This window comes from Urocitellus parryii, chromosome 3 (assembly GCF_045843805.1).
Source record: "Urocitellus parryii isolate mUroPar1 chromosome 3, mUroPar1.hap1, whole genome shotgun sequence".
NCBI classification, from domain to species: Eukaryota; Metazoa; Chordata; class Mammalia; order Rodentia; family Sciuridae; genus Urocitellus; species Urocitellus parryii.
In genome coordinates, this window is record NC_135533.1 from 174587197 (window position 1) to 174599923 (window position 12727).

Sequence of the window (12727 nt, forward strand, 5' to 3'; positions counted from 1 at the left end):
TACAGTAGATGGGGTAGAGAGAGAAGATGGGAGGGGAGGGGAGGGGGGATAGTAGAGGATAGGAAAGGTAGCAGAATACAACAGTTATTAATATGGCATTATGTAAAAATGTGGATGTGTAACCGATGTGATTCTGCAATCTGTATTTGGAGTAAAAATGGGAGTTCATAACCCACTTGAATCTAATGTATGAAATATGATATGTCAAGAGCTTTGTAATGTTTTGAACAACCAATAAAAAAAAAGAAATAAAAGTACATGTTCATACAGAGACTCAAAAAAAAAAAAAAAGGATGCAAGGATGGCTCAACATATGCAAATCAATGAATGTAATAAAAGCCATGTGTAGTGACACACACCTGTAATCTTAGCGACTCAGAAGCCTCAAGCAGAAGGATCACAAATTCCTGACCAGCCTGGGCAATTTAGTGAGACTGTCTCAATATAAAAAAGGTTGAGGATATAGAGAATCCCTGGATAAAATGCTCATTACTGCAATAAATAAATAAATTAGATAAATATAATATACCACATAAATAGAATCAAGGATAAAAACCACATGATCAACTCAATAAATTCAGAAAAAGCCTGATAAAATCCTATATCACTGCATGATAAAAGCCTTGAATAAATTTATACTACAAATTAATGAAGGTTATATACAACAATCTCACAGCCAACATCGTAATGAAAGCGGAAAAAGAGAATGCATTTACTCTAAAATCAAGGATGAGACAAAGGTATCCACTCTCAGCACTCTTGCTCAATATAGTACGTGAAATTTTAGCCAGAATAATTAGGTAAGAGAAAAAAAAGAGATACAAATAGTAAAAGTAGAAGCCAAATTATCCCTGTATGCAGATGATGATTCCACACTTAAAAAACCCTAAAGACTCTATCAAAAGACCCTGAAATTTTAAAAACAATTTGAGTGAAGTAGCACAATACAAAATCAACATACAAAAGTCAGTAGTTTTTTCATATACCAATAATAAACTAGCTGACAAAGAAATTGGGAAAATAATCCATTCACAACAGCATCAAAAGAAAAATAAACACAAACAACAACAAAAATTCCCTAGAAATAAATCCAAACAAGGAGGTGAAAGATCTTTACAATGAAAAATTACAAATCCCTGAAGAAGATGCTAATAGAGGCGGGGGTGGGGGACCTCCCCAGGGACTGGGAGAAATAATACTGTCAAAATGATCATACTAGGGGCTAGGGTAATGGCTCAGTGATAGAGCACTCAACTCGCACGTGCAAGGCCCTGGGTTTGATCCTCAGCACCACATAAAATAAATAAATTAATTAAATAAAGTTATTTAAAAATACTTTTAAAATGATCATACTAGTGAAAGTGATATATAGATTCAATGCAATCCCCATCAAAATATCAACGCCATTCTTCACAGAACTAGGAAAAAAAAAAAAAAAAACCCTAACCTAAGATTCATACGGAAGCATTAAAGACCTTGAATAGCCAAAGTCATCCTAAGCAAAAAGAGCAATACTGGAAGCATCATAATACCCAATTTCAAAATATACTACATATCCCCAGTAACAAAAACAGCATGGTATTGGCATAAAAATATACACAGACCAAGAAATAAACCCATAAATCTACGGCTAACTGATTCTTAACAAGGGTACTAAAAGCATACACTTGAAAAAAGACAGCCTCTTCAATAAATGGTGCAGGGAAAACTACCACATGTAGAGGACTGAAACTTCATCCCTATTTTTCACCCCCTGAGTTTAAAAAAATCAACTCAAGATGGATCAAAGATCTATAACTTGGAAACTAGTACAGGGAAATACTTTTAAGATAGGCACAGGCAATGATTTCCTGAATAGAACTTCAGTAGTTCAGGAAATAAAAGCAAGGATTGACAAATGGAATTAGATTAAATTAAAAAGCTTGTGCACAACAAGGAAACAATCAACAAAGTAAAGAAACAATTTACAGAATGGGAGAAATTTTTTTCCAGCTGTGTACCTCACAGAGGATTAATATCTAGAATACATAAGAACTTAAACAGTCTCAACAATAAAATCACAAGTAATCCAATCAAAAAGAGCAAAAGTTCTTAGCAATTTCTCAAAAGAAGTACAAATGGCATATGTATATGAAAATATATACATATATTTCATATAAATGAAAAATTTTCAACATCTTTAAACATCAAGGAAATGCAAATCAAAATTACACTCAGAATCCATCTAACCCCAATCAGAATGGCTACAACCAATAATAATAATAATAATAATAATAATGACAACAATAATAATAATGATGATAATAAATGCTGATGAGGATATGGAGAAATAAGACAATGTGTGAAGGTAAATTAGTACAGTCACTATGGAAAACAGTATGGAGTTTCCTCAAAAATAAAAAAAAAATCTAAAAATAGAATTACCATATGATGCAGCCATTATCACTCTTGGATACTTATCCAAAAGCAATGAGGTCAACCTTCAAAAGAGGTATCTGCATACTCATATTTATTGCAGCCATATTCACAATAGCTGGGATACACAATCAGTCTAGTCGCCCATCAACAGATGAAAGAATAAAGAAAATAAGGCATATATACACAATGAACAAATTATTCAACCACAATGAATGAAACCATGTCATTTTCAGGAAGATGACTGGAACTGGAATACATCACATTAAGTGAAACAAGTCAGACACAGAAAGACAATTATTGCACATTTACTCTCATATGTCCAATAGAAAAGGAAAAAAAAAAGATAACCCAAAAGTAGAAGAATGACTATTAAAGAAGGGAAAAATGGCTGTGGAGAGGATGGAGAGAGAATTAGAAAAGAGAAAATAGATGGGAAGGTGAACATGATCAAAGCATGACATACACATGTATGGGAATGTCACAGTGAAACCGATTAATTTGTATAATTAATAAGCATTAATAATTTTAATTTAAAAAAATTTTCCCCAAAAAAAAGAATCCACATATTTTACTGGGAACTTACATTCTTCCCTAAAGGCTTTAATTTAGGATGCCTTAAAGAAAGCTCCAACAATGTAAAAAGTAACCAAGGAATGAAAACAAAAGGGAAGAAATAAACGTGCTCAGCCACATTACACACTAAGAATAGAATACCAAGTTTATACTTTACCTGCAGGCTTAAGGTCTCCTATTCGAATAATGTGTGGCCAATGCTGGAGTGTTTTAGCAAAAAAAGGGTTGGTTACTCCTAATATGACTGAGGGCCTATATAAAAATAAAATAAAACAAAATTTAAAAAGGTAAGAAAAATATGAATGTTAAACCAATGAAGAATAATTTATAATTTCCTTTGAGTGAACAATATATAGATATCTTTTCCTTTACTTAATTTATTAATATCAACTACATGCCAGGCAACATATTTAGTATTTCAAATAAAGATTAAAAGCACACAGAAAGAATACATACCTAAATATCATGCCCAAAATCATGACACTGAAGGTAGAATAAAATGCACAATAATCACAAAGAAGAACCTATGGTCTGCCAAGATATTAAAGGACAGCCTCACCAAAGAGATGACATTTACACAAAGACATGAAAGATGAATAGTTTTCTGTCAAGTGAATAAAGGAAGTTAAAGGTAATGCAGGAGAACAAACAGTATGTGCCACGTGATGAGGTGAGATGGTAGTCTATTCATAGATCTACACACAGTTCAGCATTTTTGGAACACAAAGTGAGAAGGATGAGTAGACAAAAATGAGAGTAGATGGATGAGTACCAAATTTATATCTAAGAAATTTAGATGTTATCTTATATGTAGACAAGCTTTTAGGGAACCAAGTGGAGACAAGTCACATGAATGAAAAAGAGATGCCCTACAAAGAAGGGAGGGTAATAGGGGGAAAGCAACAGTTAGGAAAAAATAAAACAGAATGCTGATTAATAGAATTTGGTTAAAATTTGACAGAGGGCATGTTAAGGAAGAGAAATTTATGACAATTTCAGATTCTGATAACTAAATGCCATTAAGACATGCAGGTGGCAATGTGCTTAAACAACAACACAACCTAGATACATAGGTCTGAACCTCAGAGAGAGATCTGGGACAGGAAGATATGTTTCAGTCATTAATATAGGGTTTTGTTTTTTTGCTTTTAGTACTGAGATTGAACTGGAGGGGCACATGACCACTGAGCCACATCCCCAGCCCTCTTTATTTTTTGAGATGGGATCCTGGCTCAGGACCTCACTAAACTGCTTAGGCTGGCTTTGAACTTGCAATCCTCCTTCTCTGAGTTGCTGGGATTATAGGTATGTACTACCATGACTGGTGGTACAGGATCTTTTAGCTTTCTTTCTATTTTCTTTTTCCATTACTGGAGTTTGAATCCAGAGCCTTGAGCACACTAGGCAAGCACTCCACCAATGAGCTACATTCCCAGTCCCTCATATAGGGTTTTTTCAGAGGTCATGGGTACCAGCAAGACTATACAGAAAAAATTATCAGACTGAAATCAGGACCAGAACACAACAGTGAAGAACATCAATACTTAAAAGGTTAATAGAGAAAAAGTCTGTAAAGCAGACTGAAATGTACCACCAGACAGCCAGAAGAGAGTGGGATCAAGGATTAAAATAATTTCAAGAAAGAAAAGGTGGGGCAAATAGGGCAATAATGCACCCTCTGGATCAGGCAGTAAGAAATATCTTGGTGAATAAGGCAAGAACAAATTCAGTGGATGCAGAGAAGTTGATCTGCAATTCACTGAGAAGCAACCAGAAAATCAAGAAGTGTAGACATCAAATGGAGATTTTTGTTATTCTAGAAATTTAGCTATGAAAAGAAAATAAGCAATAGAACAGGAACTAAAAGAAAAAGGAAAAATTATTTTTTCCTTGATACAGATTGGAAAAGATTTTTCATAATGACAGCAGAAACAAAAGTACAGTCTAATGACAACACAGATTCCATTAATAAATAAAATTGCCCAAATAAAATAAGTTAGTAACACTTGAAATATAAAATTATTACCAGCAGCTCCTCTAACCTTCCTTTATAAAATCAATCTGCCTATAATTAAAAATTTAAATTAAAAATTTATTACCAAAAATAATTCTACATAATTTTGGTTATAAAGTTAATACATGATGAATAAAAGTTATTCTGTTTACTCACGGAGCTTGAGTACGGGTAGTATATTCTTTGAATTCACTGTCATGGATAGTAAAATAAGGTCGGAAATCACTGAAATACTTTAGTGGAGAAATACAGCTGTGGAACAAGAAAACCATGTAAAACAAAGGACAAAAATTAAAGGTCCTATGCCATAACTATGAAGCATCTGTATAAACAGTACATACCCACTGGGATAACTTATTTATTTTGATAAAACTAATAAACTCATTTCAAGGAACTAAAAAGACAAATGGAAATATGCAACATGGAATGGCATAATGAAAGAACACTGGGTTCAATGCAGCAAACAGGGTGAAATTCTGGCTTTCCCTTTCACCAGCTATGTGCCTTTGATTAAACCCTTACCATTTGCACACTAACAGTTTTCAAGGGCTAACTTCAGGTATGTGAATGAATGCGCTTGTTGCTCATAACAACAAAGACACAGTTCTAGCCCTCATGGAACTTGAATGAGTATTCTCATCCATAAAATGGTGCTACAATAAAAACTACCTTCTGACATTATTGCTGTGTGGATGTTAAGTAATGATGTATTGGGAAACATACCACAGATGGGAAAGTGCTGAAAATATCACTATCAGGAAGCAAATATACTCACTTAACAAGAGCCAGCACAGTCTCTGATGACTCTGATGGTGATGGTGCCATGACCACAATGGGCTCTCCCAAAAGCACCAGCTCCCAAAGCATCTGACTATGAAGGAAAACTGGGCAGAAACACCTGGAAGGTATTTACACAGAAGAAATATTTTGTTATTTATCCAATCCTGCTTTTTAAATCCCTGTATAATCATTCTAAAAACTTCACATTGATCTAAATTCTTTCTGGTATTTGTATCTTGATCTAATATACTAATTTAGAACATGGCAATGTATAATCAAAAGCTTTATTTATTTATTTATCAGTGCTGGAATTAAACCTAGGGCCTTGAGCATACACTATACCATTGAGCTTCTATTTTAACTCCCTTACTTTTCTTAAAAGAGACAGGGTTTCACTGGCCTCAAACTTATAATCATTCTGCATTAGCCTACCAAGCAGCTGGGACTACATGCATACACCACATACTAGCTTCTAAGTTTCTTTTATACACACAAAAGTATATATCAATTTGACACATGCCAATTTTTATAAGATTAAATGCAATACATTATTGAAAAATGAAATAGCTGACAAACAACAAAAGCATATAATTAAACTGTTTTACCATATGATAATTCTATTTTATTAATATCAATAATTTAAATTTCTGTTCTAAATACTTTGAAGGAAATTTTGAAAACTAATTTTCTAAGGGGGGCATTTATTGGATGTACTTAATTTACAAACCAGTGCTGGTCTCAGTGGTACAGCATGTGCTTATTAACATGCCTGAGGCCCTGAGTCAATCCCCATCACCACAAAAATATGAAAAAGACAAAAGCCAATGCTTTTTTCATTTACTATTTATGATCCAATGCAATAGCAGGAAGGGGGAAGAGCAGAATAAGAAGTTTCATTTGTAACTGTGATACAATAAGAAGTTTCATTTGTATCTGAAGACAGTGAGATAATTCATTATCTTCAGATCAATAAAAAAGCCAGTACATGTGTGTGTGTGTGTGTGTGTGTGTATGTGTGTACATTTTTTTTTTTTTTTACTTTTCTTGTACTAGAGATTGAGCCCAGGGGTGTGTCATCACTGAATTACAGCCCCAGTACTTTCTACTTTTTATTTGACACAAGTCTCGCTAAGTTGCTGAAGCTGACCTCAAATTTGTGATCTTTCTGTCTCAAGTCTCCCAAGTCGCTGGGATTACAAGTGTTTGCCACTGCACCTGGCTCAATCTTTTGATGTTAAAAATAATAGAGGGCTATTCTATCAGAGATAAATACAAACATGAGAAGGGAAAAAAACTAGAGCAAACACTGTCATATTGTGTTGTAACTAAGGGTATCAATATGACTTAATGGTTATCAATATATATGGGTACAGAAACATATATACAGATTATGTGTCTATATGTGCATATATTCCCTCTCCTCCAGACACACCCTAGTTTTACCCACTAAAAAGGTCTAAAAGCAATGATATCCCATACCTATTGTCTACTCTGCAAATGGGTAGAAAACCAAAATCTCTTCATTCTTAACATACAAGGGGATATGAGAGGGAAAATCCATAAAACTATGCCTAGGAACCAACAGTCAAGTATCGTCATGTAAATACCCCTGACCCTAACTCTAAGAGATTCTAAGCCAAGAGAATGACAGTTTCTTTCAACTATTTTAGAAAACTGCTCTTCAATTCCAATCTCAACTTAAAAACTTAATGAAAGGACTGTTTCTGTGGTCAATAGAGAGAGATGAAACCAAACACATGGTCCTTGGGATAAACAGTAGCCTAACAAGTCTTGGACAAATGAAAGGAGGCACACAGGCCCCTAAATTCAACTGCATTTCTGCCAATCAACCTCATAAGCCTTTCCAGATTAGGTGTCTGTTCTTTGCTCTCAAACTCAGTCCTGGGGGCTGGGGTTGTGGCTCAGCGGTAGAGTGCTCACTTAGGAATTGAACACTAGGGGCACTCTATCACTGAGCTATATCACCAACACTTTTTATTTTTTACTTTGAGTCAGGGTCACTTAATTGTCCAGACTGACCTTAAATTTGCAATCCGACTGCCTTAGCTTGTATTATAGGTGTATGCTATCACACCTAGTACATACAATTCATTGTGTGGACATATGTTTTCATTTTTATTGGACAAATACCTAGAAATATAAGTAAGCATACAAAATAAATCAAGCATATAAAATAAATAAACTTAACTTTTTCTTTTTTTTTTTTTGGTGGTACTGGGGATTAAACCCAAAGTTGCTGGGGCTGCGGTGTAATTTAGTGGTAGAGTGCTTGCTTAACATGTGTGAGGCACTGGGTTTGATCCTCAGCATCACATAAAGATAAATAAATAAAAGTATTGTGTCCATGTACAACTAAAAAAAAAAAAAATTTTAAATCCAGGGGTGCTGGGGGCTGAGGTTGTGGCTCAGTGGTAGGGCGCTTGCCTAGCTCATGCAAGGCCCTGGGTTCGATTCTCAGCACCACATAAAAATAAATAAATAAAGGTATTGTGCTCAACTACAACTAAAAAATAAATATTAAAAAAAATCTAGGGGTGCACTCTACTGCTGAATTACACCTGCAGTGCATTCCTTTTTTTTTATTTTTATTTTGAGACAGAGTGTCACTAAATTGCCCAGGCTAACCTCCAATTTGTGATCCTCCTGCCTCAGCCTCCTGAGCTGCTGGGATTACAGGCATGTACCACCACATCCAGCAACAACTCAACCTTTGAGGCAGTATTCTATAAAGTTTAAAGTCATCCAAAAAATATAGAGGGGGGGAGGGGAATTCCTCCTCAAAAACAAAAAACCCTACCCTATGTCTTTCACAACTTTTTTGACATATAGTAATCGCTCATTGATAGTAGTGGTTTCTCAAGCTGGGCTATACATCAGAACTTCGTGCAGAGCTACAACTGGGTACCAATCTAAAGACTCTTTATTTGGATGCTCTGGGTAAAGGCACAAACACTAGTATTTTTTCTTTTTCCTTCCTTCTTTTTTTTTTCATATCATGCTAATTTGTGACTACATTTTATTATTTAGGGTCTAATATCCAGAACTGTTTAGATTTACAGAAAAACTGAGAAAATAGTACACAGAATTCACATACAATTTCTCATGTTAACACACTAGTATATTAGTGTTAATACACTAGTATATACACTAGTTAATACACTAGTATATTAGTATATTAGTGTTAATACACTAGTATATTTTATTAATACACTAGTATATTTTATTAATATAGTATATTTTATTATTATTTTATTATTATATTATATTATTATAATAGTGTGTTTTATTTATTTATTATTATTATATGTGTTTTATTATTTAAAATATACTAGTGTATTTTATTATTTATTGCCAATAAATAATAAAATACACAAGCCAATACCAAATCATTAATAATAACAGAAATATATACTTTATTCAGATTTCCTTAGGTTTTAATCTGATATCCATTTATACTCCAGTTTTTATGCCCCCATAGGCTTCTTTTGGTTATGGCAGTTTAGATTTTCCTTGGTTTTGATCATGAGAGTTTTAAGGGGTGCATATTAGGTAAATTACGGAATGCTTCCCAGTTGGTATTTGTCTGATGTTTCTCTTATTGTTAGACTGAAGTATAGATTTTAGGAAAAAAATCAAAGAGATAATATGCCAATGTTATCACATCATATGAAGAGAGTACAGTAAGATTATTTTCTCTTTTCCTCCATTTCCACATCGAAAATTTTGTGAGGAAGTCTCTATATACAGAATGAGTAGAGATTTACTCCTTGAGAATAGAGAACATACATTATTAATCTAAATGATTGCAAGGAACACTTATTTAATAATATACTATATCATTAGAAATTAATGTATATTTATCTTGTACACAGGTTTTAGTTTAATCATACTTTATTTTTGTCATTGGGTACTCTTTCAGTTTGCTCCTAATGACGTAAACTCATGAGTGTGGAGGTAATGAGTCTATTTTTGTTATAATTTTATTTTTATTTATTCATTAAAAAAATTTTTTTTCTCGTCATATACAAAGTATATTCACACCATTCGTGTCTTCATACATGTACTTAGGGTAATGATGTCCATCTTATTCCACCCTCTTTTTGACCCCCATGCCTCCTCCCTTCCCCTTCCACCCCTATGCCTTATCTAGAGTTCTTCTAATCCTCCCACACTCCCTCTCCCAACCTCGCTATGAATTTTTCTTCCTTCTTAAATGCCAGAGTATCTATTTTTGTTGTTTTGCTTTGTTTTTATTTTATTTTATTTTATTTTTTTGGTGTGGGGGATTGAACTCAAGGGCACTCAACTACTGAGCCACATCCCTAGCCCTATTTTGCATTTTATTTAGAGACAGGGTCTCACTGAATTACTAAGCGCACCTCTTTGCTGAGGCTGGCTTTGAACTCCCAATCCTCTTGACTCAGCCACCCAAGACGCAGGGATTACAGGCATGCACCATCAGTATCTCTGTTTTTTAAACTTTGCATTTTGAAATTTCCAAACATACAAAAATGAAGACAAAAATGTAAAATCCCCACATACATAACACGTATATTTAACAATTAGTATTTGCTGTTTTTACATCATTTATTTTTTCTTACTAAAGCATTTTAAAATAAAGCACAAACATCATGACATTTCACCCCAAAATTCTTCAAAATGCATCTCTAAAAAAAGTGTATTTTCTAACATCATTCCAAAACCATTCATACCAAACCCCACCAAAAAAAAAAAAAAACAATTTGCTTTTACCATGTAATAGCCTGCCCGTATCCAAATTTCTCTGTCAAAGCTTATAAAGATGCAGGCAGCCAGGGATGAACCATTAACCATTAATTGATTTTATTTATTTATTTAGGTACTGGGGATTGAACCTGAGGTACTTTACCACTGAGTTCTTCCGTTTTTATTTTGAGACAGGGTCTCACTAAGTTGCTTATGGCCTTTATAAGTTGTTGACACTGGCCTCAAACTTGTCATCCTCCTGCCTCAGCCTACCAAGTCACTGGAATTACAGATATGTGCTACCACAACCAAAGAACACTAATTTTGTTTTCTTTTTTTAAACCGGCAAACACGGATTTTTATCGTATAAAACATTATGAGTGTTTTCTTCTGGTTTTTTACATATCCTACATAAGAACATTTTTTTTCTCAACAAACAATATCACAAAGCAAGAGAAAAAAGACATTTTTAAAAAGTTTTTTTTTTTTACCTGAAAAGATCCACTTCATGAACAGTAGGTAAAATAACAGATATGTGTGAGTCTACCTAAGAGGCAAAAGACAAAAACAAAAGAGAAGATGTCACTAAAATATGCAGAAATTGATTTTTAAAGTATGCTTATCTCATGATCAATAAGCCAGGATTCCCTGTCTACCTTTTGAAAATTCTATTCTGCTAGAAGCAACCAGAGAGAAAATGGGTCTTACCAATTTCCCATAGTATGGCAGAAGACAGAAAACACAGATACTATGAATAAAGAATTAGTTCAATAATCAGATGTAAGATTAGTTCACAAATGTATGAAATACTATCATTAATATTAGTTGACATATGTAACAGAAAAATATTAGCTTTTTTACTGCTCTCAATTCAAAGAACAAAGGGAATGCTAGCTAACACACCAGTTAAAACATTTCAAATGAAAAATTCAACCCCACCCATGAACAGATGTTGCTTTTGGAAAACTGGAGTGGAATCATAACTAGGGAATCTTTTGTCTATGTGTATGTATGTGTGTGTGTGCACTACTGAGGATTAAACCCAGGAGCACGCCTTTTTAAAAGTTTTTATTTTGAGATACAGTCTCCCTAAGTTGCTGAGGGTGGCCTTGACTTGCCAAACTCCTGCCTCAGTCTTCTGATTCACTGGGATTACAGGCAAATACCACTGTGCCTGGCACCACAGAATCCCTTTGACTGAGTCTTTTAAAATCAGATATCTACTGACCACTCTTCTAAAATAACTGCTTTTGCCAGAATTAAGCCTTTTGGGGGAAAAAAAAAATTCACATTCCCCTTGTCCTCACAATTAAAGTTCTGGGTTCTTCAGTGTCTCCTGGAGAAAAACCAAGGGGGGGAAAAAAAAGGCCAAGAAATATTAGAAAGTTGATTATGAATTAAGTTAAAAATTATTCAATATACTGGGCATGAGGAGGCTGAGGTAGGAGGATCGTGAGTTCAAAACCAGCCTCAGCAAAAGCGAGGCACTAGGCAACTCAGTGAGACCCTGTCTCTAAATAAAATTTTAAAAATAGGGCTGGGGATATGACTAAGTGGTCAAGTGCCCCTGGGTTCAATCCCCAATATAAAAAAAAAAAAAAAAATTCAATGGAATATTTTAGTGACATTCAAAAATATATAATGAACAAACTGCATTTGCTCATTTAAAACTTCTGTGATCATTTCACCATAGTAGCACACTACCTGCTGAGTTAACTGTACTATTTGAGTTGTCCCAGGCTTGTCATAACATGTGGGAATCCGTACCTTAAAGAGAAAGAAATTATCTTTGGCTATGAAAAACAAGAATAAGAAGCACCCTTAAAGGTATATTTGGCAATGTCTAAAAAGCTATAAATATTAAGTATTCATATCAGATTTTAAAACTAAGGTCATATTAATTTCAGCCACAGTAGAAAGTAATTGAACCAAGGACTCTATAACCGCATGCAAAGAGAAATCACTAACCCACTGAGAAGCACAACTGTTGAAAAACAGAAAAAGGACATCAATCTCATACTGTTTCCTGTTTATCATACCAATCTTTGGTTCATTAATATACACCCACCCAAACACACCCTCTTAATCTTGCCAAATTTTTGAGTAAATCCCACAGGAAACTATCAGTATTATTTTTCATGATTTCCCATGGAAAAAAAGAATACACATTAAAAAAAATAAGCACATGTAAAAAGA

The 12727-nt window shown here is 34.0% G+C and overlaps 1 protein-coding gene across 1 annotated transcript in view; it reads right to left on the reverse strand.

Annotated features, from left to right (window-relative positions):
- Positions 1 to 12727, reverse strand: part of Dennd6a (DENN domain containing 6A) — a 67523-nt gene that overhangs the window by 28602 nt on the left and 26194 nt on the right. The window contains exons 8-12 of the mRNA XM_026388559.2: positions 12236 to 12298; positions 11023 to 11078; positions 5781 to 5903; positions 5162 to 5257; positions 3149 to 3243 (exon numbers count right to left, since the gene is read on the reverse strand). Of these exons, the coding sequence (XP_026244344.2) occupies positions 3149 to 3243; positions 5162 to 5257; positions 5781 to 5903; positions 11023 to 11078; positions 12236 to 12298 (433 nt within the window). The remainder of the gene's footprint in view (positions 1 to 3148; positions 3244 to 5161; positions 5258 to 5780; positions 5904 to 11022; positions 11079 to 12235; positions 12299 to 12727) is intronic.